The following is a 15344-nucleotide window of genomic DNA, read 5'->3' as shown; positions in this document are numbered from 1 at the left end:
AAAATGATTATGAAATTTTAGAATCAAAAGTAAGAAAAGTAAGTAGATTATAAATAAATTATAAATGTAAGCATATATTAATCATCGTTGACCGTGCATGCTAATATCATTTTATCCCAATGTCTGAGGATTGCTTATATTTGCAATAATAATAAAAACTGTTCAGCAAACATAATAGCATTGTACAACAAGTTGATTAATAATAATTTCCCTATTGCTTAAGAGAAACTATTTCTTATCTATACCACTATTTTTCACCTTTATTATTATTAAAAACTAAAGGAGTAGGAATAGGTTCTATTATTCCTACTCCTTTAGTTTTCTTCTTACTATCTGCATGTTTCTCTTTGTGTTAACTTAAATTTGATTGGTTAATTAATGAATTATTTATTTTTACCATATCCATCACATAGGGGGCACCACATTATTTTGATGACTTGTCGTTACTACATTATGTCCTGAATATGGTAGATATGTAGTATGTATTATATATTTAATCATTGAATTACGTTCTCTGTTGAGTCAGCGATGATTAATATATGCTTACATTTATAATTTATTTATAATTTACTTATATTTTCTTACTTTTGATTCTAAAATTTCTTAACCATTTTTAATTACTATATTTGGTCTATACTGTATTTGGTTTAGATTTATATTACTTAGCATATATTGATCATTACAGAAACAGAGAACTTCTTGTCATTTTTTGCCTTCAGTCTGGGTGGTTGGCCCCAGTTGAAGTCATCTGGATTGTGAGTAAAAAGCAATATTTTTTTTTTTTTTTTTTTGCATTTTCTTAAATCTCTGAATGGTATTATTTGATTGATTTACTTTTTCTATTATTTTCTATTATCTTTAATATTTTATATATATATATATAGATGACTTCAACTGGGGCCAACCACCCAGACTGAAGGCAAAAAACGACAAGGTTCTCTGTTTCTGTAATGATCAATATATGCTAAGTGATTTAAATCTAAACCAAATATAAACCAATATAGGCCAAATATAAATCAAATGTAGTTAATAGAAAGTTAAGAAATTTTAGAAAAAATATAAGTAAAATATAAATGTAAGCAATATTAATCATCGTTGACCCGACAGAGAATGTAATTTAATGATTAAAATAAGATTAAATATATAATACACTCTACATATTTACCGTATCTAGGACATAATGTAATAGTCGTCAAAATAATGTGGTGCCCCCTATGTGATGGATACGATAAATATAAATAAATAATTAAATTTAAGTTAACGCAAAGAGAAACATGCAGATAGTAAGAAGAAAAACTAAAGGAGTAGGAATAATAGAATCTGAACTCCACAAAGGCGAAAAATAGTGGTATAGATGAGAAATAGTTTCTCCTACATCCTCAGATTGCCCTAATAATTTCGGAGAAATAAAAATAAAGAGTGTAGGACAGTTTAAAGACATTACAAGATATAAGTTGTGGTTCGGGTATGCCTGGGATCGCAAACCCGTTCCTATAGTAGGACCCAGAGCTGAATTTGCATGTTACCTCAGCGTGAACTTAAGTAAATTTAAATGAATTTAACTATATGTGTATGTATGTGTGTTTATATATATATATATATATATATGTATATATATATAAAATGATACACTGTAATTTGCAAGCCAGTGGGTACAAGTTTTCTACGCCATAAGACACCAAGAATGCAAAGTGTATCCTATATACATATATACATGGCACTAAATATGACAATTATATTGAAAATTATATTGAAACAATAGGTTCAGAAAACAAATTTTTGAAATTAATTATGCTTATCGCTTTCCTGAAGTGATATTTCAGGTAAGCGATAGGGAAATTATTATTAATCAACTTGCTGTACAATGCTGTTATGTTTACTGAACAGTTTTTATTATTATTGCAAATATAAGCAATCCTCAGACATTGCGATAAAATGATATTAGCATGCACTGATTTTGATATATTAGATCTCCAGTTTGTAAGGCTGACTACATTGAAATTAAATGTCTCTCTTTTATTATATATGTTTACGTCTATATTATTATTATGAAATATTTCTGTATGAAGATCCAGGTAATTTGCTGTAGTATCAGAACTATTAGTTTTTTCTAATACAAGTTCTTCTGGATATAATTTACTGTAATCCTGGACAAAATGTGGACAATTAAAAACACATAGATCATCTACGTATCTGTATATAAGTAAGTTATCTTGGAATGCTCTTTCTGTATAATATAGATAAAGGTTTGCGATTATGCTTGATGCTGGACTTCCCATAGGGGTGCCAGTCATGTGCAAGTATAACGATGTTCCGTCATATACATAATTATTAAAGATGCATAAGTTTTATTAGAGTATCCCAATAGGTTAAATCAACCTTTATAGCATTTTTATTTTCCAAATATAGTTTCTGGAGAACGACTTTTAAATTATCAAGATTAATGTTCGTAAATAGACTGTTAAAGTCAAATGTTTGTATTTGTTGAATATTGTTATTTTTCATTGCATTTATAATCGGTAAATTATTATTTATTATAATAGTTTTAAGTTATTATTTATTATAATAGCTTTATTTAAGTTATTTAATATAATTTTAAGTAACTTTTCTAATGTTTTTCTGGGAAATTTAGCATCTACATGATGTTATGAATCTAAAAGCAATAGGTGATTTATGAAATTTGGGTATGCCATATATATAACAGATATTTTAGGTTATTATACTTTAACTTTAATTTTTTATGCAATGCAATTAATTTTTTGATGATTATATTAGAGGAAGATGTTATCTGTTTATTTATATGTATGGCTAGACTGTAGTTCATTTTTTATAATTTCTATATAATATGATTTACATATGATTGCATAATTGCAAGCAGCTTTGTCAACGGGAGTAATTACAAAATGTCCATGTATATCTTTGAGCTGCCTATTTATTAATTTGGTATTATATAGATTATCATGTATGAATTTCAATTGATTATATTTGTTAGATATGATATTAAGCATTGTAAATAACCACATGTGGTATGCCTCGACTGGTATGTTATATTTGTATGCTGATCTTATGCAGTATTTTAGTAAATCTAGATATAACAATTTTTTAAAGGTAGATTTATTAATAGGTAGATTAGGTCGAAATTTAAAACCCAGTGATAAAATATCTCTAAGTTCGGGATATGGGATTATATCTAAATTGCCGGTTATAATGTGGTTATGGTTAGGATCCACGTATCTATGAAATGAAGGTTTATGGCAAACACATGTATCCTGTCCGATGTTAATATTGTGAAGGTTTGTAGCTATTATTTTATAGTTACACGCTTTAAGACCAAATGGTTTAGAATATCTAAATCTGATATTAATATGTAAGTTATTAATAGGCAGCAAGTCATTACGTAAATTAATAGTTTTATGTATATCCAAATCATCCATCATTTTATTTTGAAAGTATAAGATGAGGACAGAGTTTTCTGGTTGCTTGTTAATATTCAAAATATTAATTCTGAATTTAACAATGTCTAATATAATGTGCATAAGGTGAGAAGATGCAAAGACATAATCATTGGCTTTTCTATTTGGTGCTTTGAGTACACTAAGTTTAATACTGAAGAGTGTGTTATGTATTTTACTAATATTTATAGGATCAGTGTCCTATAAATATATTTGTTTATATGTGTTGGATTTACTATATTTTCTATTGCGATTATATTTATGAAGTTTGGCAATTTGAAATATATTATAAACACAAATATCTTTTAAATTCGTCATATATTTTTGATTAAATTTATTATTTAGACCGTATGGATATAGTGTTTTATATATTGTAACATGCTAATTTCTTCTTGCAATAATCTTTCATTTGCGTTATTAATTACATTAAGTATTGAAATGAAAATATTACCAAAAGTATGTTTTTGGAAATGTCTGAATTCAATATCATGTTCCAGATTGCCTGTTTTCTTACTGGATTTGTTATTATAAGTATTAATATTGGAACGATGAAGGTTCATTCTGATATTTAGTTTATTGCTAGTTTGACCAATATATTTAACATTGCAAGTACAACAAGTAATCATATATATAACGTTATTCATTTTACAGAATATTTGCGAATTCGTATTAATTGTAGCATGATTTGGATGCATATAGGGGCAAGTAAGACATAATTTGTTATTACAACGTTGAAATTTAAGAGATGGTAATCGGATATTAGAGCCAGAAGCATTATATGCTAAACTGCTCTGTAAAGTGTGTGATATTTGTGTTTGTGTCAATGTATTAACATGGTTACGATTACTATCCAGGGCAACAATAGTATCCTTGGTCACTTTTATCCTACTCTGCCGATGTAGTATTTTATTATTACTATGTTTAAGTGACATAATAAGAGCAAAGTTAATATAAAATAAAAGCAAAGTTAATATAAAATAAAATATAAAATAAAATCAAGATGCACAATCATAAATCCATGAAGGTAAAATTAAAAAAGATCAATGAAGTTAAGAAAAAGAAATATAATAGAAAAAGCAATCTTAGGCAGTGTATACTTAACCTAAGCTAAGCTTTTGTATATATTTATATTTATATTAGTGATAAAAAAGAAAGTTAAAACGACAGTAACTGTAACTAATATTTATGGGTCAATGCAGTTGCAAGCAATCATGCAATACACCCATAATGTCTATAAAATATTAAGGATAATAGAAAATAATAGAAAACGTAAATGAATCAAATAATAATACTATCAGGGACTTAAGAAAGCGCAAAAAAAAAAAAAAAAATTATCGCTTTTTATCGACAATCTAGATGACTTCAACTGGGGCCAACCACCCAGACTGAAGGCAAAAAACGATAAGAGGTTCTCTGTTTCTGTAATGATCAATATATGCTAAGTAATTTAAATCTAAACCAAATATAAACCAATATAGGCCAAATATAAATATATATATAGGTAGTTCCAAACTTTGAGTTAATTCATTCCTTGTCTGCACTCATAAAGCAAAAACTCATAAAGTGGGAATTTATTTTCCATAGACTTAATGTTAAAAACAGGGGTTACGTTCTCAACAATGTAAAAATTTGACCATAGTGGTTTTTTTTTTTTTATTTTTTATGTGAACCCCAAACACGAGAGGTATTAGAACCTATAGTACTTAGTACCGTGTTGGGTTTGAGGTTAAGAAGACGAAAGAAGATATTTGTTGACATTGGACTTGAACTTCTGTAGATTGTAATTTTCAGGAAATATGTACGAAGGAAGGTTGTTCCAGAAAACGGCAGTTGAATGAATAAATGAGAAAGATGAAAAGTTGGTTCTGTGGGTTTGAAGTTGGACAGTGAATGGATGTTGGCTAGTGGCGGCACGTGTTCGGACTGTTTTGAAAGAGAGAGCAGGAATTATAGAAGCCAATTCAGAAGAACAGTGCCCATGGAAGTATCTGTAGAAGAGGCATGCAGCAGAAACAGTGCGTCTATGAGAAAGCGAGTGGACAGACTCTGTTAGAGATGAATCATTAATTAACCTAACTGCCCTCTTCTGAATGGAATCAAGAAGCCTGAGAGAGGTTTTGGGGGCACCACCCCAGATGTGGGAACAATATTCCATGGCAGGGTGGATTTGCGATTTATACAGAGTGAGCAGTTGTTTGGAAGAAAAGTAACGCCGAGAGCGAAAGAGAAAACCAAGTTTTTTAGATGCAGAAAAAGCAATATTTGTGATGTGCTTGTGCCAAGAGAGATTAGAAGTCAGGGTAATCCCCAAAAGAGATATATCATTTTGCCTAGAAATCGGAGTGTCACTAAAGATAAGCATAGGAGCAGAAGAATCCTTTTTGCGAGATATAAGACAAGACTGAGTTTTAGATGGGTTGAAATCAACTAAGTTGTCTTTGCCCCACTGGAGAATTACCTGAAGATCGGCATTTAAGGAATTGGTAGCAGATTTTCGAGAAATTGAAGCTGATTGAGCAGGACAAAGTTTCTCAAAATGGAAAGTTGAATGCAATGTGCTATCACTATGGATAGTGATAGCACATTGATAGTGATAGCGGCAAAACTATGGATAGGATTTCCAGTCAATGGAAGAAGATCATTGATATACAAGAGGAAAAGAGTGGGGGAAAGAACTAAACCTTGGGGCACACCGGCATTAGTGGAGAAGTTAGAAGACAGAGAGTCATCTACCATCACCCTCAGTGAGCGATCAGAGAGAAAACTGGATAACCAATTACTAAAAACAGTTGGCAAACCATAAGATGGAAGCTTGTTTAGAAGACCTTTATGCCAAACACGATCAAAAGCCTTTGAGGTGTCAAGAGCAACTACTTGTGTTTCACCGAACCTTTCCATTGAATTAGTCCATAAATGGGTAATATTAGCCAGAATATCTCCAGTGGATCGACACTGACGGAATCCATACTGGTGATCGTTGATCAGACGGAAGGTTTCTAGGTAGTTTAAGAGTTGGCGGTTAATTGATTTCTCCATTACTTTAGAAAGAGTAGAAGTAATTGCAATGGGACGATAATTGGATGGGAGGGATTTGTCACCCTTTTTAGGAACTGGCTGGATATGAGCAAATTTCCAAGCAGAAGGAAAAACACCTTTGGAATAAGAAAGTGAAAAAAGGCGGCAAAGAATAGGAGTAAGTTCAGGAGCACAGGTTTTGAGAACAAGTGGAGAAATACCATCAGGACCTGGAGCTTTCTTAGCATCAAGATTCATCAAAATCCTTCTGATATCCTTTTGACGGAAGACCACAGGAGGCATTTAATGGAGCATGTTGGAAATGGTGGGAGGTGTTTTACCAAGATCATTAATACATGAGCTGGAAGAAAAATGGGATGCTAGCAGGTCAGCTTTATCCTTGGCTGAAGTGGCAACAGAACCATCTGGTTTGGACAGAGGTGGGAGCAAAGATGGGCAAAAGTTGCGGCCAATAGCTTTGGCAAGAGACCAGAATGCTCGGCTACCATTAGGGCATGAAGCAAGTTTTTTACTCTTAGCCTGTTCAAACTCTAGTTTGGACTGATTAATAACTGCTTTACAACTGTTGCGGGCTTTGGTGTAGGCAGAAAATGAAACTGAAGAATTAGAAACAAGCCAATTACGATATGCAACATTCTTCTCTTGGACAGCTTTAGCACATTTATTGAAAAACCAAGGTTTAGATAAAGGACGAGATTTTAAAGTAGAGTGTGGGATAAGGGATTCCATTCCTGCAAGAATAATTTCACTGACACGATCTGAGCAAACATTGACATCAGAAGTTTTGAAACAGTAATCCGACCAAGGAAAAGAAGAAAAGAAGTCTCGCAGGTCATCCCATTTTGCATTCTTGTAATGCCAAACAACACATGGTTGGGAATAGCCACGAGATAAAGGTTCCATTGGAGAAGAGACAATCACCAATTTGTGATCTGAAGTGCCTAAAGGACCTCTCACTTCGACCGTGTACTTAGAAGGGTTGTTTGTGAGAAGAAGATCAAGCATATTGGCTGTATGATTAGGATTGTCCGGTATTCTTATAGGTAAATGAACAATTTGTGCTAGGTCATTAGTAATTGCAAAAGCCTCAGCCTCTCGACCTGCTGAGTCGGTGTGACTAGAAAACGGAAGCCAGCTGGAGTTGTGAACATTAAAATCACCAAGGAAAATTACTTCACTGTTAGGAAAGTTGGACTGGAGAAAGTCAAGTTGCGAAGAGAGGAAGTCAAAGCGCTCCAAGTGATTAGTGTAGTTGGGAGAACGGTAGAGACAACAGATGAATTTGACACAATGAGGCAGAGAGATTTTAAGCCAGAGAAGATCAAAGAGAGGAGATTCCAAATTGCCAAGTCTCTTACAGGGAATATCAGAACGGACATATGCACAAGTACCACCTTTGAGACAAAAGGAATCATACAGCGAATAATTTGGGCATCTGAGATGAGCAGTAGATGAATCAACCGATAACTGAGATTCTGTCAGAAAAAGTACATGGGGTTTGGCAGACTGCAAGTGGAAATGGACATCGTTGAGATTAGAATTGAGACCACGTATATTTGTGAAATGAATTAGGAAGTCCTTGGGAGGTTTAGATCTTTTCGCAGATAAGCTTGCTCTATTAGTTTGACAATTCATGGTGTATTCAATAGTAAGAAAAAGGAGGTGAGACATGCTGTATGAAGTAATGAAATTTTTGGATATGGTGTACATGTGGTAAGAATATACCCAGATCCTTGACATAACGTGGCCTCGACAATGCTCCCCGCATACACGCTACTCGGACTCTCTCCAGTCACTATCTGCCAGAGTAGAGGTAGCAAGATTATACACTAGCTGATCCAGAAGCTTCCTAGAGAGTTACCAATAGGTTCAGTCCGGTGTACTAACTAGCGGCCGGCCTGCGAACACCGTTTTAGAGCTGTTTCCTTGAAATGTAAGGAATATTGGATCTCGCCACGACGTTCATCATAACCTCAAAAGTCATCAATCATACTGCATGATGGAAGAGATAGGGAAGGGTTGACCGGAACTTCGCTCTAGAGACTAAACATGGGTTCCACCACTTCAAGCCTCCAAAAGCAAAGTGGTGGTATTTCACCGATTGATGAGAGTCATCTACCACCTAGTATTGCCTGGTAACATAGAGGGGCGGCGTTCCTCCATGTGGTGTGGGTGCCACACCTCGACCCCTGCTTACGTTGGTTCACACCTGGGTGGACACCCACCATGTACTTGTGCATGGAGGTTATACGCAGGATTACTAACAGTCCCACCATCGTGAAGGTGCAAGCAGAGGATTTGGTTGTCACAGACCATCCGGACTTTGCCGAAATTGGGTCCACTTGACTTGAGTGTCACCCGAATATCAGTTCCATGAGCGTTTTAGACTCCCAGGTAGCAAGTGCAGCTTGTCTGGCATATCTGAGAGAGAGAGAGAATGTCTGTGACAACCTCAAGGACCCAAGTAATGTTAAATAAAGGTGAACAAAAATAGTTTATGCTTAAACAATGTCTTATAATTCAAAGAAGCGAAAACATAGCCTTTAAAATCAAGCAAATTATGATAATAAAGAAAATGTTTATGTCATACAAATGTTAAAGAATGTTTCTCCTTCATCATCATCGACTAAATGCACACTCGTTGATTGTTCATCACTTGTTGATGGTTCATCATTCATTGTTGGCTCGGCACTCGTTGGTTTGTTGGAAACACACGGAGTCTTCTTCTTCGGAAATGCTTTGAGTTGTTTGTTTCCAAGACAGTCTTCCTTTTCTTTATAAATTTCATGATGGCATGCATAAGCATTTTTTAAATCTATAGCAACTTTTCTAGTCCGCTCGAAATTTGAATCTTGACTCGAAAATCTCAATTGCTTTTTCTATATTGAAAAGCTTCGTCAAGCCCCTGGAGAGTGAAGGAACGAACCAGAGTTTTAGCTGTTAAATCTTCTTCCTCAGCTTCTTCACATTTTGCTATTTCAATGAGGTCTTCATTTGTCAACTCTCCATTGTGTACTTGAAGCAGATTGGTGACGTCAATTGTAGAAGCCTCAAGCTGCAATTGGTTAGCAACATTTACGACTGCTTGTTTCATGTTGTACAATCTCTGCTGGTTCTTGAAATCCTTTAAAGTTATCAATAAACTGATGACAGAGTTTATTCCAAACACACTCCATGTTTTTCTTTGTAATTTTGTCCTACACTCATTTTGTTATTTTGATTGCATCCAAAATATGGAATTCTTTCAAAATACTTTGAGTCTGACTGCCCTCCTTATCTCTGCCTGAACAAACAAATGCATGTGCATGGTTTGAAATGCATTATTTATGAATGTTTAGCATTTGTTTATTGCAATTAATGTTCTTATTTTTGATTTTGTTGATACTTGAAGAAAATAACTCATAAACCCGGGAACTCATAAAGCAGGAACTGTGTGCGCGCGCACGCATATATATAAGTATATATTAAAAAAGTAAGAGATTACCTCAATCTCTTAGTATACTCATTGAGTATACAATGAGTATGCATATATATCTATGAACACTGGGTTTTCTGAAAAGAAAATTCAAAGTTTTATGTTTAAAACAACTTCATTCTTATTTTTACATAAATATATAATAATTAACTTTATTTATCATCAGTTTGCTATACATAGAACAAATAATTTGACCAGTTCCAGAGGGTCCATTTTGCGGACCCCAGTTTTGGAAACTGCCTTACAAGGTGCATCATCAAGTGAGCAAAATCTGATTTAAAAATTTAAAATCATTTTTGGCCATTTTAAATCAGTGTATTTATCCACTGTTTCTTCTCTGAATGCTGTGCACATCTTATGGTCTTCTTGTGTACCATTTTTTCCCACTTTGTACTCGTAAAGAAACATGCTTGAATAACTGCAATAGGCGCAGCCAAGGAACAGAAGTTTTATAATATCACTTTTCATTATTTTAACAAGGCTCATTTCACTTTTGTTTGGCATCAACTAAGTCAGTTTCACTTGTACTTTTAAAGTGCACTGATATATAATTGCCATCCATAATGCCTTCCACATAATATTTATAAAAATAGTAATCTTAAAAAAAAAAAAAATAATAATAAATACTACAACTTTTTTTTTTGGCAACTTGATAGTTACTTCATTTTTGCAACCATGTGGATTTTTATAGTTACATATTATGAACCATCTTTATTGAGTATACAATAGATACTTGATTTTATCTCAAGGCAGATTAACTAGGTTGTAGATTAAGCACTCTCAGTGGTCTGCAGGAGTCTATCATAAGTCAGATAGGAAAAAGAAATGTGGGTAAATTCATTACAGGTGTTTGTTTACATTTTGTAGTGTTCCTGTAGACAGGGCCATTGAATTTCTCAGGAACCTCATCCACCTTTGCTTTACACCTACTACAGTATAATCAATTTTAATGTTCTTCTCCAAGTTTTTAAAAATTTTCTTTGGTTGTCCATTTTAAAACAGAAAAAAGGGTTTATTTTCTATATTGAACCAAAATTGCAGCTCAAAAATAAGTATGAAAAAGGTGCCAAAGTACCAGTTTTAAAGTTCTTACTCGCCTGTATGGAACACCAAAGTGACACTATTTTTGCTGACAAGGTGAAGTAAAACCAAGGGGGGAAAAAGCAGACTTCATTATTTTCCTTATTCAAAAAATAATATGCATGTATTAAATTTTATGTAAAATCTTCAGCCGTAGTATACTTTTATAAATACAGTGTGAATGTTGAAAAAAAAATTGTTTTTGTTACATTTAAGAATGGAAATTTTTTTTACTTTGTGGGTTATAATAAATGAAAATTTGAAAAAAAAATTTGCTGGGAATAAATTTATTTTCCAGTGCCATCCTGGATAATATGAAATCTATTTTAATCAGAAATTAGGATAATCAGAAATCTAGGTTAGGTGTTAATATGTGTAGGGAGATATGTGACATAACTAATTTAAACCATTAATTAGCAACTCATTTAAAATTGATTAGGAACATATCTGTAAAATGTCTTATGCAACATTGATTGCTTTCTTGTGAACAAGAAGTACTATATTGTAATAGTAGTTAGAAATAAAATACTGTAATAGGTTCATTCCCTCAGATAGATTGCTACATTTCTCCCAAGGCTTTGTGTTGCTTTTTTTTTTTTTTGCTACAAATCGAATGGTATAAATTGCACAGTAATCATTACATTTCATTTAATATGCTATTAAGTGGAATGTAAGTTTTATTTTTGTTTGTACAAATTACATAACAGTGATGATTGATTACATACAGAAACGTTAATTACAGGTGTCACTTTTAAAACTGAATGTTGTGAACCAGATGTTCCCTTCCCACCAAAGTTGACAACAAGATCCAAAACTAGTCTTGCTATTAAATGGAATGTAAGTTTGTTTTGTGTGTGTGTTTTCTTATCACTGTAAATTAGCTGTTTTTAAATTTGCTTTTGTGTCAGATTTTGCAGAGGAAAATTCTTTTATTTGATAGTAGATGTAAGTTTAGTCTTCTTGTGTCATGTTTATTTTTACATTTTTTGATAGCCAGTACTTCATATTAAAAGTACTGTATTTTCTGAACCACAAGACGCACTCAAGTTTTTAAAGGCGAAGTTAAAAAAAGTTAAAGGTAAAAAATATTCTATTGCATTTATCTGAAGCAAAAATTCACAAGTACTTACTAAAGAATATGTCAATGTAGACCAATGCTTTTATTTATTGTAACACCCCCCCTAAAAACTCCTTGCCACTACTATCACATCCCCATTACCAATATGTAAAATATGCAATCTGATATTAAAAAACTATACTATACATAAATCGCTGTATTGGATAAAAAAAAACCAGATTGCTCCCCCCTTCCAAATAAAAGATGCAAATGCTCCCATTGCTCCTTAGTGATCTTAGTGATCATTAACTGTTTGGGGGGAATCCCGTGATGATGCCTTTTTTGGTAGCATGGTGGTTTCATCGTTGTATGTACTTGGTATACCTTTGAATCAAATCATGGGAATTTTAACAATTTTTTATTTTCTAGGAAATAAAAAATCGTCTTATGGTTCAAAAAATGCAGAATTTAATTTAAATAAACATTTAATTTAAAAATTTTTTTTTTTTTTTTTCCTTTTCAGGCAACTTGTGATAATGGTTCAAAAGTAACGTCATATATTTTAGAGTATGACAAGGTAAGATATATTTTCTTTCATATATGCAAATAATGCATATGGCTTAATTTACTTTGGGCTGCCTAAATGCAATCCTCATTGAAAATATATTGTTAACTTTAAACTTAATATATTTTTTTCATTAGAGGTCTCAACTAAGAGAATTTATTAAAATTATGTTAGTAACAAAAATCATATTTGCAAAATGCACCAGTGTTTCAAAGTCATCTTCAAATTCTTTCCATTAGAGTGATTTATGAATTTGTTATTATGATTCATTGATGGTTTATAATATGATATAGACAGAAAGTAGTTAACCTAATGAAGAAGCTAGTTTCATCAGTGACTGTTTCAATTTTTCACTGACGAAACATTCCCTTGTAAGGAATTTTCATTGCAGTCAACTCTGTAGAGTGAATTTTTTTCATGGAATTTTGAAATTTTTTAAAAATATAAACCATGTATATAAATCCTTTAAAGTATTAATATATTCTTATTTTGACATTATTGCCCAACACAACTATAACAAGTTAGTTGATGTACATTTCAGGTTCATGTAGACTTTATTTCTTAAATTTATCAAATTTTATCTTTTTTGTGATTAATATATATATATATGTATATATGATGTGAATAACAAATAGAAAGTAAATAACTAATTATTTTGATACCAATTAATTGCTAATTGATTAACTAATGATGTGAAGGGTCTAGATGCAAAACTTGCCAAGTCCATTTCTTTTGTAATTGAGTTATTTAGTTTTTGAGATATTTTTATAATTGCAACATGAATCTTTGGTTAAAATCAATCAGTTGTTACTTGAAAAAGCTGCAAAATTCATCAAAGTCCAGTATAAAATCTGATGTACAATTTCAGTTTAGATTAAAACTCTTCAAGTCCATTAGTTGAGGTTCAAAATTCGTCAAGTCCTCCATCACAGAAGAAATGGACTTGGTGAGTTTTGCATCTAGACCCTTCATATATAAAAGTATTTTTCACTTCATTGCACATAACTCCCAATTAATATTAACTCCACAATTTGTAATAGTTTAAAATTAAGAGCATGGGAAATGCACATATTTTAAGTTCTATGATTTAATAAATTAAACAATCATAGTATATTGTCAGCACTTTTGTAATATAGTTTTACTTATTTCCTCCTGTTAACAACAATGAAATATAACATGTATTTATTAAACTGATAGCAAAAAATGAACCAAAAGCAACAACTTTTATTCATGGACCTAGAACATTTCATTTATACTCATCCACCATATTGCCCATTCATTCATTCATTCCTTCCTCCAATGAGCACAAACAACAAACATAATATCGTATTTCAACTGCAATATGCAGTATATGGATAATCTGTATAATAATGTATGGGAAAGGAAGAGGAGAAAAAAAGGAAATTATTACTATTAGCAATGGCCACGTGGTGCAAGAAAGCCTATGGCTTATGCTGCACCAGCCAAAAAAAATAATAAATAATAATAAATAAAATAATAATAATAAATAATTAAAAAAAAATAACCTTTTTTTTTTTTTTTTTTTTTTTTTTTTGTTGTCCTCGCCTTTTTCCCATTATATATATGAGGTCAGCATTTTTACTGTTTGGCATGAAATTTTTACGGCCAGATGCCCTTCCCGATGCCAACCCTCACCCTTTATCTGGGCTGGGGATTTGCAGTGGTCATTCCCTGACCTTCCGCATCCTCCGTATTTGGTGGTCACAGGCTTGAACCCCAGTCTAATCAGGAAGCATGTGCTACCCACTGCTTCTCCTGGCTACGGAGGCGCCCTATATATTTATATATATATATATATGAGTAATGACATTAAAATAAAATAGATAAATAGGAAAATAAAAACAAAATAAATATGAAGCAGTCATTAGAGGCAGTAAAATACACATCCTCCACATGATACCCAATATATTACCGAAATTACGTATAAAAACCAATACAAAATGCCAGCAGTACAGCAAAACTACAGAGTGAAAACCCAACATAAACCTAAAAATCAATCATAACAGGGAGGGAAGAGAAATGAGTAACAAGACAGAAACTGCAGCTGCAAAACCCCCAAACAATCCAGAATATAACCCAAATCCAATTCAGATAAATCCATTTGTAATGGATACAGATAAATCCATTAAAATGGATTCATCTGAATTGGATCCAAATTATATTCTAAACCACTTGGAGGCCCACGGCCACAAAAAAAAGTAAAATAATAATAATAAAAAATTTAAATAAAATAATAAGAGAAAAGGAAATAGGCAACCTATGCGTTTCCATCCTCCTGTAGGTAACTATCCAGCTGACCTTTGAATTTCTCCAAACTGTCAGCCTCTACCACCCATGAAGGTAATTTATTCCAGTAATTTATAACTCGCTGGCTAAAATAAAACTTCTTGCAATCCAATCTAAACATCTCCCCCATAACTTTAAATTATGGCCCCTTGTTCTAGAATCATTTATAATTTTGTCCTCATTCATTTTGCTTATGCCTCTCAGAGCCTTAAACACCTCAGTCAAGGCTCCTCTAAGGTGCCTAGTTTCCAACCTCTCCTACATATTCAAAGTCTTTCCTCTTATGGATACCCTTTTACCGATCTCACCAGGCGAGTTACCTGTCTCTGGACCCTCTCAAGAAGCACAATGTCTTTCTTTAGGTGCAGTTTC

The 15344-nt window shown here is 32.6% G+C and overlaps 1 protein-coding gene across 5 annotated transcripts in view; it reads left to right on the top strand.

Moving 5' to 3' along the window:
* The window catches only part of LOC150091709 (fibronectin type-III domain-containing protein 3A-like), a 489490-nt gene that overhangs the window by 241288 nt on the left and 232858 nt on the right, over positions 1–15344 (top strand). For all 5 annotated transcript variants that reach the window (XM_090376531.1, XM_090376557.1, XM_090376540.1 and 2 more), the window contains 2 exons: positions 11786–11880; positions 12624–12677. In XM_090376531.1, coding sequence (XP_090232657.1) covers positions 11786–11880; positions 12624–12677 — 149 coding nt within the window. The remainder of the gene's footprint in view (positions 1–11785; positions 11881–12623; positions 12678–15344) is intronic.

This window comes from Mastigoproctus giganteus, chromosome 1, assembly GCF_048544385.1.
Source record: "Mastigoproctus giganteus isolate SK-2022 chromosome 1, ASM4854438v1, whole genome shotgun sequence".
In the NCBI taxonomy this organism is placed as follows: domain Eukaryota; kingdom Metazoa; phylum Arthropoda; class Arachnida; order Uropygi; family Thelyphonidae; genus Mastigoproctus; species Mastigoproctus giganteus.
This window is presented reverse-complemented; position numbering and strand designations above follow the sequence as displayed.